A 13,274-nucleotide genomic window follows, 5' to 3' on the forward strand; every position below is an offset into this window, starting at 1 on the left:
TCTGTTGGCACTCCCGTGTCTTCAAGGGCTTTCCATAGCCTTTCATGATCTATGCAGGCAAGTCTATAAAGCGCATGGCACTCTACCACTTTTTAGCTCTACGTCTCAACCATAGAGCTGCACAGAGCGGCCCAGAGCGTCTCTATGGTCCCAAAGGGGAGACCAGCCAATGTCCGTGGCTGGTTGGCGCCTGCGCAGTGCTGCCCTTGGGCTGCCCCTCTCCCCAATTCCCTGGTTGCCCGAGGCAACGGGGCCTACCCTGTTCTCCTCCTCCTCCTCCCCTCTTTCTTTCGCCGCAGCCTCGGGATCATGTCTTGGGACCCCGTGAACACTCTCTGCGAGCAGCTGGTCAAGGCGGTGACGGTGACCATGGACCCGGCTTCCACGCAGCGCTACCGCCTGGAGGCCCTCAAGGTACCCCGCCCCCGCGCCCCGCCGCCTGGGGCCTCCTGGCCTCCCTCTCCATAGAGGAGCCACAGAGAGAGGCAGAGCGTTGTTGTTGCTTTTGCGGCGCTGCTTCAAGTCGTCTCCGGCCCCTGGCGACCTCATCATGGGCTGTTCTTGGCAGGACTGGCGCAGAGGGAGGCTGGGAGAGTGTCCCTTCTTGGCCAAGGCGGGCTTCCAGGGCGGCTGAGCCAGGATCCGAACCCGGGGCCTCCAGAGTGGTAACCCTACGCTCAAAGGGCAACGTCTGGCAGTCCTTGCCCATAGAGAATCATCATTGGGGAATAGTGCCCCATAGGGAAGCCATGCTTACCCGTAGGAAACCATGGGCACGTGTTTCCCAATGATCCCTTCCCTATGGCGAGTCCTCTCATTTGTTGTAGTACATCCCTCAAAGCACTCTAGGGAAGCGGGTCCATGCTGCTCCGATGGTAAGACTTCAGCCCTTCCAGACGCCTTGCAGCCTTTGCAGTCAATCTCTCTTACAGCCCTGGATTCATGCATGGCTTAATAATAATAATAATAATAATAATAATGTTTTGTTTCTCTCCCGCCTCTTCAGTCAGATGGACGCTCTGTGTATTTATCCCACCCCCACAAGTTTCCTGGGCTCCACAGCCCCCTCTGGGTCTCCTCCATCCGCCCTTCCCTCCCTCCCTCTCTCCCTCCAATGAATTGCTGGGCACCTTGCCCACGTGGCTGGATAACTGGCTGCCTCCCAACCTTTTTGCCTTGGCGGTTTGGCTCAGGAGCCCAAAGCTCCTGCTTTCCCCACGCCTGGAGGGTGGCCATCTGGCCTCCTCCCCACAAAGAAGGAGAAGGCTCTGCAGAGCCAAGTGGAGGAGGGCCTTATCATCGAATCAGAGGGAGAATCCTTCTTCACACACATGGACCTTTATGCTTCTTAGTCATGATGCCTAGTCAGAATGGAGGGCAGTTTGGAATTCCTCCTGGACAAAAGTTGGAATGGAGGACATGCCCTGGAAAAGGAGGATGTCTGGTTGCGCTGGCTATAAACGTAAATTCATGCTTCTTCGTCCTGGTCAAAACGGAGGCCAGTTTGTAATTTCTCCTGGACAGAAGGTTGAAATGGAGGACATGTCCTGGAAAAGGAGGGAGTCTGGTCAGCCTGCATATAAATGTAAATCCATGCTGCTTTGTCCTTCTGAAAATGGAGGACATTTTGGAATTCTTCCTGGACTGAAGGCTGAAACGTAGGAGATGTCCTGGGAAAAGAGGAGCAAGTTGGGTCACCCTGCAGACCTGTTGCTGGGGCTTGGGCTGGAAGTTGAAGGCTTTGGTTTTTGGATGAGGAATGTGTAAGCAATACTTCCCATTTCTATGTAAGTTTGTGAGAGTTGGGCAGCGGAGAAATCAGATAAGAAGAAAATCAACTCATTGGAGATGTGGTGCCGGAGAAGAGTGATGAGAATAAATATTGCGGAGGGCTAAAAACACACAATGGAGATGCCCTAGAGGAGATCAGACCTTAACTCTCCCTGGAAGCAATAACTAAACTGAAGTTGCTCTAGTTTGGACATACCATGGGAATCTTAGAGTTGGAAGAGACCCCAACAGCCATCCAGTCTATCCCCCTGCCATGCAGGAACACAGAATCAAAACACCCCGGACAGATGGCCATCCAGCCTCTGTTTAAAAACCTCCAAAAAAGTAGACTTCGAAGGAGTGTGTTCCACTGTCAAACAGCTCTTACCTTCAAGAGGTTTTTCCTAAGGTTTAGGTGGAATCTCTTTGCCTGTAACTTGCATCCATTGCTCCGAGTCCTATTCTCTGGAGCTGCAGAAAACAAGCATGCTCAATCCTCAGCATGACATCCCTTCGAATAAAAAGGGCTTTCGTGTCATCTCTTAGCCCTCTTTTCCTCAGGCTAAACATACCCAGCTCACTAAGTCGCTCCTCATAGGGCATCCTTTCCAGAAGAAAGGACTCATTAGAAAATATTATAATGCCTGTGGAGGGCAACAGGAAAAGAGGAAGACTGCATTCCAGATGGATAGACTCAATCAGAGAAGTCATGGCCATCAATCTGCGGGAACTAACAGGACAGTTGAGGATAGGGTGACTTGGAGGCTGCTCGTTCATAGGGTCACCATGGGTCGAAACTGACTCAAAGGCAGTTAACAACAGCAAAAAACGTGTGCTCCAGATTGGCTCTGCTGGCTGGGGAAATTCTAGGAATTGTGATATAAAAAAAGGAACTTTTCCAAGACGTGACCGGAAGCGACCTGAGATATGGGAGACTGATCATCTCCCTTGATAACTAATTACCACAACTGGCCTTAGGATTGTACTCTGACCAAAACAATACACGGAAAGGTGGAAAATGATGAAACAGGAATAGGAAAACAGAGAGCCAGCATGGGGTAGTGGCTTGAGTCCTGGACTGTGGTCTTATTTGCACTGCAGAAATAATGCAGTTTGACATTGCTTTAACTGTTATAGCTCAGGGCTGTGGAATTCTGGGATTTGCGTTTTGTGAGATATTTAGCTTTTGTCAAAGGCTTCCTGTACCACAACAAAATGTGATTCTCAGAATCCCATAGCACCAAGCCATGGCAATTAAAATAGTGTAAAAATGCATTTCTGCAGTACAGATTAGACCTATGGCTCTGGAGACCAGAATTTGAATTCTTGCTCAACTGTGAAAAATCACTGAGCTTGGGAAGATCACACTCTTTCATCCTTTTGAGAAAGGCAAAGGCAAACACCCTCTGAACAAATCTTGCCGAGAAAACTCAGTGATAGGGTTACCATAAGTCAAAAACAACTTGAAGGCACGCAACAACAATTCAGTTGTGGTATTGCTGTGCTATGTCTGTGGACATTTGTAGAAACAGGAATTCTGCAGGCAGAATTACAGTAAGTCAGAAAATAAAAGTTGTAGCACTACCATGGAGTGAGGAGATGGAACAGGAAATGGACAAAGGCTTGGGCTGCATCCACACTGCAGAAATAATCCAATTTGACACCACTTTAACACCATGGCTCAGTGATATGGAATTCTGGGATGTGTAGTTTGTTGTGATACCAGAGCCCCAGTATCTCATGAGTTTATGCAGAAAGGAGAAAATAGTAAAGGAAACATGGAGATGAGAAGTTTTATGGGGGGGTTATTCAAAATCTTTTAATGTAAGATCTAGGAATTTGAAATTGAGGCAGAAAGCAAGAAGCGAGTCCATATAAACTATTAATGGCAGCAGATGTAACTTAATGGAGGGAGTGAACTGGAAGAAAGGGAAGAAAATGTGTAGGGAGAAAATGAGAAATGAGGAAGGTCCACTGGAACCTAGGCAATAAATGTGTACAAGGAAGATGTGGAGCCTATTCTCATCAATGAAACATATACTCATAAAGCAGGTGTGAGGGAAGAGGGAAGTCTATTGAGTTTTATGATTGTTCCCACTTATTAAATTACAAAGTAGAAAAGAAGTAACAAATACAACATAATCTTAGTGGTCATTAATCTAAAAGCCTGTGCAAAGCTAGGAAGTGCACCAGAGTTTTAACTAAGATAAGCATAAAGTACAAGATCATAACCATGTTTCAAAAATCATTTCATTCTCCACATTCTTAGAACAGCTGTGAGAGACAGATTTTAATAAGTTTAATTTAACATTTTGATATTAGAATTAAGCATTACTCTTGATGTGTTGGTATCTTCATATCATGATTTTCTCCTGTAGGAAGGATATTCTTGTTTACTTTAAAAAATATTTTTCACATTTCAGTTCTGTGAAGAATTTAAAGAAAAAAGTCCAGTGTGTGTTCCATGTGGGTTGAAGCTGGCAGAGAAAACTCAGACTGCTATCGTACGGCACTTTGGTCTTCAGATCCTGGAACATGTGGTGAAGTAAGAAAGATCAGATGAACAACACACTCTGACACTATAATTTTTTAAAGTTTTCCAGGAGAAAGTCAGACTTCCACTTGTCAGAATTATCTTTAATTATAATTTTGCTTTAGTTTATCATAGAGGACCCAATGGCATCTGAAAGAAAGGTGTATAATGTTAGGCAAATGTGGTATCTTATTTGTTGTGTGTGTAGCTTTGATGTCTGCCTTTTTTTTCTTAGTGGTGCTACCAATATACTAGTTATTTGGTCCTCTCTTTCATGGTATTTCTCAAACTCCAGAAGAGATACCTTTACCTTAACTTTTACCTTTTTATTGCTCCTGCTTCCTATTGACAGACCCTCTTCATGAGTTTGTATCCTCCTTTTAAAGCCATCTGAAGTTTGACTGGCAACACATCTCGAGGCACAAATTCCATAAATTCATTACACTGTGTGATGACGTACTTCTGTTTTTGCCTTGTTTGAGTCTACCACTAGTCAGTTTGATTGGATAATCTCATGTTCTCTTCTTAAAAGAGGAAGAAACTGTTTTCATTATTCACCAATGTTTGCACTATGCATAATTTTATAAATCTTTATCATGCTCCTCCTCTTTGTTGCAATTTTATATTCACTTAACTAGGAGTAAATAAGTCAAATTGGGATGCACTTCCTTTTGAGTAAATTCATATCGGGTGAGCAGCTAATCACTTTTTTCTAAAATAAAAAGCTCCAAGCAGTCTACTTTCTGTGTTGATGTTTCCTCTGTGTTTTATAGGGCAGATTCCAGTCGAGAAATATAAGTCAGTCTTCACTTTTTCACACCAACAATAGCCAAATTCAGCATGATACACTTTTTATTATAATGTAGAATTGACAACTTTGTGTTTTGTTGGACAGGTTCCGCTGGAACACTATGACTCGGCTTGAGAAAGTGTATTTGAAGAACAATGTGATGGGGCTCATATCTAATGTGAGTCTGCCTATTTTTGACAATAACTAGCTAAGGGATCTTGTAGCACTTTTGAGACTAACTGCGAAACCAATTGTAGCATAAACTTTTGTAGACTTGGGGGCAGTACAGACAGGTGGCTAAAAGCCGTCTCTGTAAGCCCCGCGTCTGTGCTGCAGCATCCGCATGCTGCAGCATAGATGTGACCTCCAAAAGGAGCTGCTCTATGAAGCGTCATAAGGGCGGCAACACAGCCCTATGACGATTCTTCCATCCAGAGCCGTTTGGACACTCGGGCGCATTTATGTCACACGGCTGCACCCCGTGGACAGGGCCACAGCCTTGTGATGTAAGGGTGCCAATATTAGGGCTCGGCGAATATGGATGCTGTGCCCTATCGAGCCCTAATATCACCGCAAACGATACCGGGCCTTGGTCTACTTCCTTGAATGAAAGCTAATGCTACAGTTTCTTTTGCACAGTTCGTCTCAAAGATGCTACAAGATCCCTTTGCGTACTTATATTCAAGACTAACACAGGAGTGTTTCTGGATAAATAGCTAAGTTATCTTTTAATGGTAGAATGTTTTTGAGGAAAGGTGTCACCAGCCAAAGTCTGATTTCACTTTAGTTTGAAACTGCAGCTTGTTCACTTTAAAAATAAAAGGATTTATTATATTGATTGCAGTTTTTTTTTATTTTTTAAAAATCTTTATTAGTATTATACTACTTACAATAATATATGAAAACTTCTACATAATATTCCACATATATATGATATACCACATTATATCCCATTCTTTAGTACTTTATCTAAATCTAATTCTTATTTCCTTTCATCATATACTTTTCATAATCACATAAAGGTATAATACCATTAATTTTATCATTAATTCATTTTTCAATTCTTTTTTCTTTTTCTTTTTCATTTCCCCCTCCCCCCCCCCCAAGTGCTCCCCATCACCAGAACCTGCTATCTTCTCTACCCTCCAAAATTGTAACTCTTCCTCTGGGGGTAAAACACCTCCTTCTTTTGCTAAAGCCTTTTGTACAAATATTTTCCATATTGCTTCAAAATCATTTCTCTTCATTATTCCTTTTTTTACCTTAATTCTACAAGTTAAGTTATCATTAATTGCTATTTGCCATATCTCTTTATACCAATCTTGTATTTGTAGATCTTCCAGATCTTTCTACTTTTTTGCTATCATTAGTCTCGCGGCTGTTAATAAATTTGTAATTAAATCCTTTATTTATAGCCTGGGTGCAATTAATCTTGTCATATGTAGATAATAACTCTATCTTTAGACTAAATTCTAGATCAATTTCTATTATTTCTTTTATTTCTTTAAATACTATTTGTAAAAATTTCTTTACAATTCTACAGCCCCACCACATATGAATATAAATGCCTATTTCTTGGCACCCCCTCCAACATAGCCTTGAATCATTCTTATTTATATGGCTTAACCTTACTGGCGTTAAATACCATCTCCAAATTATTTTATAATAATTCTCTTTTATTCGTATGGATAATTTTTTTAAATGACGTTGATTCCAAATTTTCCCCCATTCATGAACATTTATTCTTTGTCCTAAATCCTCCTCCCATATTGTCCTAAGATATTCTTCTTTCTGCACTTTTCTTACCTGTGTGATAGAGAACCCATATTTACCATAAGAATATAAAAAGCTGGCTTATTACTGAGTTGGTTATTGCTTCATCTAGCCCACTGTTGTCAGCTTTAGTTCACAGACACTCCAGGGTTTTAGGCAGGATTCTTTCCTGGACCTACCTGGAGATCCCTGGTATTCCATGGAGGCCTCTCATCAAAGCATTAACTAGGCTTAACCTTGTTTAGCTTTTCTGGTTTGACAGATTGGTATTTATAAGGAAGGACTATAGCTGGAGGCTTGCCTTGTACGAAGTTTCCATCATATCTGTAGAAACAGAATTATAGAGGGAAATTATATCAAAATCCAGACACTCCTTAGCTTATTGAGCTGTCTGGCTGTGAACTGTTTCACTCAAGACAAAATCCAAATAGATTTTTTTATTAAAGTAACAGTTGTCTTAATGCATTAGATTTCTCAAGCAGTAGCAGGTTATATTAATGTGATTGCATAATTTTAAAGGGAGGATTCTTAAATTATTTTTCAGCAGATAGGCTTGTAAATAGTGGATTATCTGTCTATTTTCTTCCATTATGTAATTCTCAAGTGTCTTGTTCACAGGGTACACAGAATATTTTGGAGGAAGAAAGTCACATTAAGGATGTTGTTTCTCGCATCGTGGTGGAGATGATCAAGCGTGAATGGCCCCAGCACTGGCCAGACATGTTAAAGGAGCTGGACACACTCTCCAAACAAGGAGTATAGCATGCATTTTACATCTATTTATTTACTTACAGACATACTTATTTTGTATTACACCTTTTTCCCACAAGGCCAGGGCCAATTAAAAAGCTTCTCAGTTAAAAAAAAATTAAACACCAAATCACTGCATAAGACAGCATGAAATAGTTTAAAAGACATACAAAAGTTTAGAAAGATATATAAAACATCCCAGATTGCTGCACCTTTTCAGAAGTTGTTTCTGTAGCCATTAATGACATCAAACAATACACACACCATATATACATGAATCCTTTTGTATGATCCATAAATGCTCTCTCCAAAGATTACCTTTATATTAATGTTGTTTGTATCTTCAGGTGTTTTGTTTGTTTTTTACTTTAGGAGACCCAGACAGAACTGGTGATGTTCATACTTCTGCGCTTGGCAGAAGATGTGGTAACATTCCAGACTCTGCCAGCCCAGCGACGACGGGATATCCAGCAAACTCTCACCCAGAACATGGACAAGATCTTTAGCTTCCTGCTCAACACCCTGCAACAGAATGTTAACAAGTACAGACGCATGGTAAGTGTTTCCCTTCTGTTGGATTGATTAAGACTGAATATCCTTATGATTATCGCCTGCAGTGGATCCTTCCAAAGGAAGAGAGAGCCAGTAACACCTTTAACTGTCTCTAGACTGTCCTCCCTGCCTGCAGTGGAACCTTCCACCGGAAGCGAGAGCCAGTAACACCTTTAACTGTCTCTAGACCGTCCTCCCTGCCTGCAGTGGATCCTTCCACCGGAAGCAAGAGCCAGTAACACCTTCAGCTGTCTCTAGACCGCCCTCCCTGCCTGCAGTGGATCCTTCCACCGGAAGCGAGAACCAGTAACACCTTTAACTGTCTCTAGACCGCCCTCCCTGCCTGCAGTGGATCCTTCCACAGGAAGAGAGAGCCAGTAACACCTTTAACTGTCTCTAGACCAGCCTCCCTGCCTGCAGTGGATCCTTCCACAGGAAGCGAGAGCCAGTAACACCTTCAACTGTCTCTAGACCGTCCTCCCTGCCTGCAGTGGAACCTTCCACCGGAAGCGAGAGCCAGTAACACCTTTAACTGTCTCTAGACCATCCTCCCTGCCTGCAGTGGATCCTTCCACAGGAAGAGAGAGCCAGTAACACCTTCAACTGTCTCTAGACCGCCCTCCCTGCCTGCAGTGGATCCTTCCACAGGAAGAGAGAGCCAGTAACACCTTTAACTGTCTCTAGACCAGCCTCCCTGCCTGCAGTGGATCCTTCCACAGGAAGCGAGAGCCAGTAACACCTTCAACTGTCTCTAGACCGTCCTCCCTGCCTGCAGTGGAACCTTCCACCGGAAGCGAGAGCCAGTAACACCTTTAACTGTCTCTAGACCGTCCTCCCTGCCTGCAGTGGATCCTTCCACAGGAAGAGAGAGCCAGTAACACCTTCAACTGTCTCTAGACTGCCCTCCCTGCCTGCAGTGGATCCTTCCACAGGTAGAAAGAGCCAGTAACACCTTTAACTGTCTCTATACCGTCCTCCCTGCCTGCAGTGGATCCTTCCACAGGAAGAGAGAGCCAGTAACTCCTTTAACTGTCTCTAGACCATCCTCCCTGCAGCCATCTGAGGAGTGGCTTTCATCCACCAGGCCTCCCTCAGCAGAAAGGGCCTCTCTTTCCTACATCCATCTGAGGAGTGACTTTCATCCACCAGGCCCGCCTCAAGGGAAAGGGCCTCCCATTCCTACATCCATCTGAGGAGTGAGTCTGATCTATCGGGCCTGCCTCAAGGGATAGAGCTTTCCTTCCCTCCATCCATCAGCCACCTCTCCTTCCATCACTCCCAGCAGCTGGGACCTTGAACAAAGGCTTCCAGTCCCACCCCTTCCTTCTCTATTAAATCCCTTGTGCCTTGTGGTATTTAGGCAATATTATCAAGTATAGTTGGCTATTATATTCCTATTTTTGTCATTGTTATCTTCTCTTCTTTTGATTATCGCTTACTGAATCCTTTCCTTCCCATGGCTCCACGCATCTCTCCTAACCTGATCCCTATCCAACCTCTTCCTATCTCCCAGCTTCCATTCCTCTGTTCACTCTGGAACTGTTGCTCTGTTGCTCCGAAAGTGACTGCTGTCCATGATCTTTTTCTCTCTAGATCATTTAACCTTCTCGCTCTTACTGAAACCTGGCTCCCTGCCCATGATACTGCTACCTCCGCTGCCCTTTCTTTTGGCGGTCTCTCATTCACTCACACAAGCCGCCCTGAGGGTCAAGGAGGAGGGGTCAGTATACTATTATCCAATTCCTGCCAGTTTCAAGTTCTTTCTTTTCCCCCCAGCTATTGTTTCTCTTCATTCGAGTCTCACTGTATTTGACTCTTTTTTTCCTTTACAGCTCCGAGTTGCTGTCATCTATCGCCCTCCTGGTTCTGCTACCTAGTTCCTATCTGACTTTGAATCTTGGCTGATGTTTTTTCTATCTGATACAGTCCCTCCTCTAATCCTAGGTGACTTTAATATTCACCTTGACAATCCCAACAATCCTTCTTCATCTCGCCTTAGATCCCTATTTGCTTCTTTTGGCCTTCAACCTCATTCTAACTCCTCAACCCATTCCTCTGGTCACTGTCTCGACCTAATTCTTGCTGCTAAGTGTGTCATTTCCGACTACCTGGCATCTGATTTTCCATTGTCTGACCATCATTTAATTTCTTTTACTCTTACTTATATCCCACCTCCTCATCGTACTGTCCAGCGCCATTTCCGCGACCTTCAGTCTGTTAACTCTGACCATCTCAGTCAGACTTTGAATTCATCTCTCTCTTCTCTAGATTTTGGGGACTGCTGATTCAGCAATATCTTTATTTAATTCCACTCTTTCTTCAACTCTCGACAGCTTTGCTCCTGTATCTGTACGTGTGTCTTCCCCCATGACTAGGCCTCAGCCCTGGCTCACTCCCACTATCAGGTTATTCCGGTCCTGCTCTCGAGCGGCCGAACGTCTTTGGAAAAAGTCTAGGGAACGGGCCGATTTCATTCATTATAAATTCATCCTTTTATCTTTTTCACGTGCTCTGTCTATGGCGAAACAGAACTATTTTAAATCGCTGATATGCGCTAATGAGAGACGTCCGCAGCGTTTGTTCTCCTGCGTCAATACACTACTAAAACCTTCCTCTCCCCCTGTCTTCTCATCATTTTCCCCCACTGACTTCGCCAACTACTGCATCACTAAAGTCACTACTATTCGATCTGAAATAGTTCCTCCCGACTTGCCTCCTACCACTAACCTCCTGGTACCTTCTACTAATAAACTCTCTGGGTTTCCCCCTGTTTCTCTGGATGAACTCTCAACGCTGCTAAATTCTTCCAAACCTACTACCTGTTCTCTTGATCCTATTCCCTCCCATCTCCTAATCTCTATAGCCCCTTCTCTTCTGCCCTCGCTCCTCTATATCTTTAATCTCTCTCTCTCTCTCTATGGGTTCCTTCCCTTCTGACTTCAAATATGCTCTCATTTCCCCAATTCTGAAGAAACCCTCTCTCGACCCCTCTTCTTTGTCTAGCTATCGTCCAATTTCTCTTCTTCCTTTTCTTTCTAAGGTCCTAGAACGGGTCGTTTATTCTCGCTGTATTAAGTTTCTTGAAACCAACTCCATCCTGGACCCTTTCCAGTCTGGCTTCCGCCCACGGCACTCTACAGAGACAGCCCTCACCAAGATCTCAAACGATCTCAAACGGCCTCTACTCTATTCTCATTCTTCTTGATTTGTCTGTGGCCTTTGACACTGTTGATCACTGTCTCCTGGTTGATTTACTTTCTGACCTTGGGTTCTCCGACTCTGCTCTCGACTGGTTTAAATCTTACTTGTCAGATAGATCTTTTGCAGTGGTCACGGGTGGTCAGACTTCATCCTCTGTTCCCCTGTCTGTTGGAGTTCCCCAGGGCTCTGTCTTGGGTCCCCTTCTGTTCTCTCTATACACACTGTCCCTAGGTAAACTCATCAGTTCTTTTGGTTTCTCCTATCATCTGTACGCTGACGACACTCAGCTGTATCTCTCCATCCCTGACCTTTCGACGAGGCTTGAACAGCAAGTTTCTTCTTGTCTGACTGCCATCTCTCAGTGGATGCGGCTTCGGCGCTTGAAGCTCAACATGTCTAAGACTGAGCTTCTCGTCTTTCCACCTAAACCCACCCTTCATTATTCCTTTTCTGTTTCTGTCGACGACACTTCTATTCAACCGGTTCATCAAGCCCGCAGTCTTGGCTTCATTTTTGACTCTTCTCTGTCATTTATTCCCCAGATCCAGGCCACCGCCAAGGCCTGTAGATTCTTTCTCCACAACATTGCCAAGATCCATCCATTCCTCTCAATCTTTACTGCCAAGACTCTGGTCCATGCCCTGGTGCAGGGGTAGGCAACCTGCGGCCCACGGGCCGGATGCGGCCCGGCAAGGCCTTGGGACCGCTCCAGCCCAGTCCTGACACCGATTGCTGCCGCGGCCTTTGGGGGGCAATTGTCTATAGAAGCCTCAGAAACATGCATTTATATTAACATTTTTTTAAAAATCAGCAATTTTTTTCATGTGTCCTCCATTTTTTTAAAAAAAGTATCTTCCATTTGAAAATTTTGTCCTACATTTGTCCTGGTTTATTTATATATTTAATTTTTAAAAAAATTATTTAATTATTTATTTATTTTTTGGCTTCGGCCTCCTAGTTGTCTGAGGGACAGCAACCTGGCCCCCGGCTCAAAAAGGTTGCCTACCCCTGCCCTAGTGGTTTTGCGACTAGATTATTGTAACCTCCTTCTAACAGGGCTTCCTCTTTCGCACCTCCATCCTTTAATCTCTGTCCAATATTCAGCTGCCCGTATTGTCACATCCACTCACCGCTTTGACCATATTTCTCCTCTATTATCCTCCCTTCATTGGCTCCCCTTCCCCTTCCACATCCGGTATAAGCTTTTGTTATTGTCTTTCAAAGCCCTCCATGGATTGGCCCCTCCTTACTTATCTGACCTTCTTTCTCCTTACATTCCTACTCGCACCCTCCGCTCTGGTAGTCAAGGTCTCCTGTCACAGTGTAGGACTATCACTGCCCCCTGCCGAATTCGTCCCTTCTCGCTTGCTGCCCCTTACTCCTGGAACCTTCTTCCCCCACATGCACACCTCATCACTTCTCTACCCAGTTTCAAAACTGAGTTAAAGACTATATTGTTTAGAGAAGCGTTCCCAGAGGCGAGCCCCTCTCTGACCCAGGAAGCCTCCTTTTAACCATTCATTAAGAAGCCAAGCCCTTCCTCCAGTCCATCTGCCTTGGTCCAGGCCTCAGAGGTGGAGAAGATCTGCTGGACCTGATCCTATTCCCCACCACCACTCCCTTTTCCTTTTGTGTCGTGTCTTTTTAGATTGTAAGCCTGAGGGCAGGAAACCATCTGACTAAAAGATTGTATGTACAGCGCTGTGTAAATTTACAGCGCTTTATAAATAAAGGTTAATAATAATAATAATTTCAAAATGTATTTATTCTCTAGCCCACATTTAGTAAGGTAGTTAAGAGTGTGACAACCCTTTTACTACAATTTTACTACAAGTTTCTTGAAACCAACTCCATCCTTGATCCCTTTCAGTCTGGTTTCCACCCAAGGCATTCCACAGAGACAGC

General features: G+C 44.1%; 1 protein-coding gene and 1 long non-coding RNA gene across 4 annotated transcripts in view; one reads left to right on the forward strand and one right to left on the reverse strand.

The window, feature by feature from the left end:
• Positions 1 to 109: 109 nt before the first annotated feature.
• The window catches only part of XPO5 (exportin 5), a 74,431-nt gene continuing 61,266 nt past the window's right edge, over positions 110 to 13,274 (forward strand). For both annotated transcript variants that reach the window (XM_089529673.1, XM_089529674.1), the window contains exons 1-5: positions 110 to 414; positions 4,194 to 4,315; positions 5,199 to 5,271; positions 7,485 to 7,622; positions 7,989 to 8,171. In XM_089529673.1, the coding sequence (XP_089385799.1) occupies positions 145 to 414; positions 4,194 to 4,315; positions 5,199 to 5,271; positions 7,485 to 7,622; positions 7,989 to 8,171 (786 nt within the window). In that variant the 5' untranslated portion in view covers positions 110 to 144. The remainder of the gene's footprint in view (positions 415 to 4,193; positions 4,316 to 5,198; positions 5,272 to 7,484; positions 7,623 to 7,988; positions 8,172 to 13,274) is intronic.
• Positions 4,224 to 8,018, reverse strand: LOC149310758 (uncharacterized). 2 transcript variants are annotated; one of them, XR_016281711.1, is made up of 3 exons: positions 7,935 to 8,018; positions 7,046 to 7,190; positions 4,224 to 4,298 (listed from the first exon to the last, which is right to left on the reverse strand). It is a non-coding gene; the product is annotated as an uncharacterized LOC149310758 (long non-coding RNA). The 2 variants fall into 2 exon arrangements; XR_016281710.1 differs by lacking the exon at positions 4,224 to 4,298 and adding an exon at positions 4,311 to 4,453.

The sequence above is a fragment of the Sceloporus occidentalis genome, unplaced genomic scaffold (genome assembly GCF_023333645.1).
Source record: "Sceloporus occidentalis isolate IW3139 unplaced genomic scaffold, rSceOcc1.0.p SCAF_6, whole genome shotgun sequence".
Lineage (NCBI taxonomy): Eukaryota > Metazoa > Chordata > Lepidosauria > Squamata > Phrynosomatidae > Sceloporus > Sceloporus occidentalis.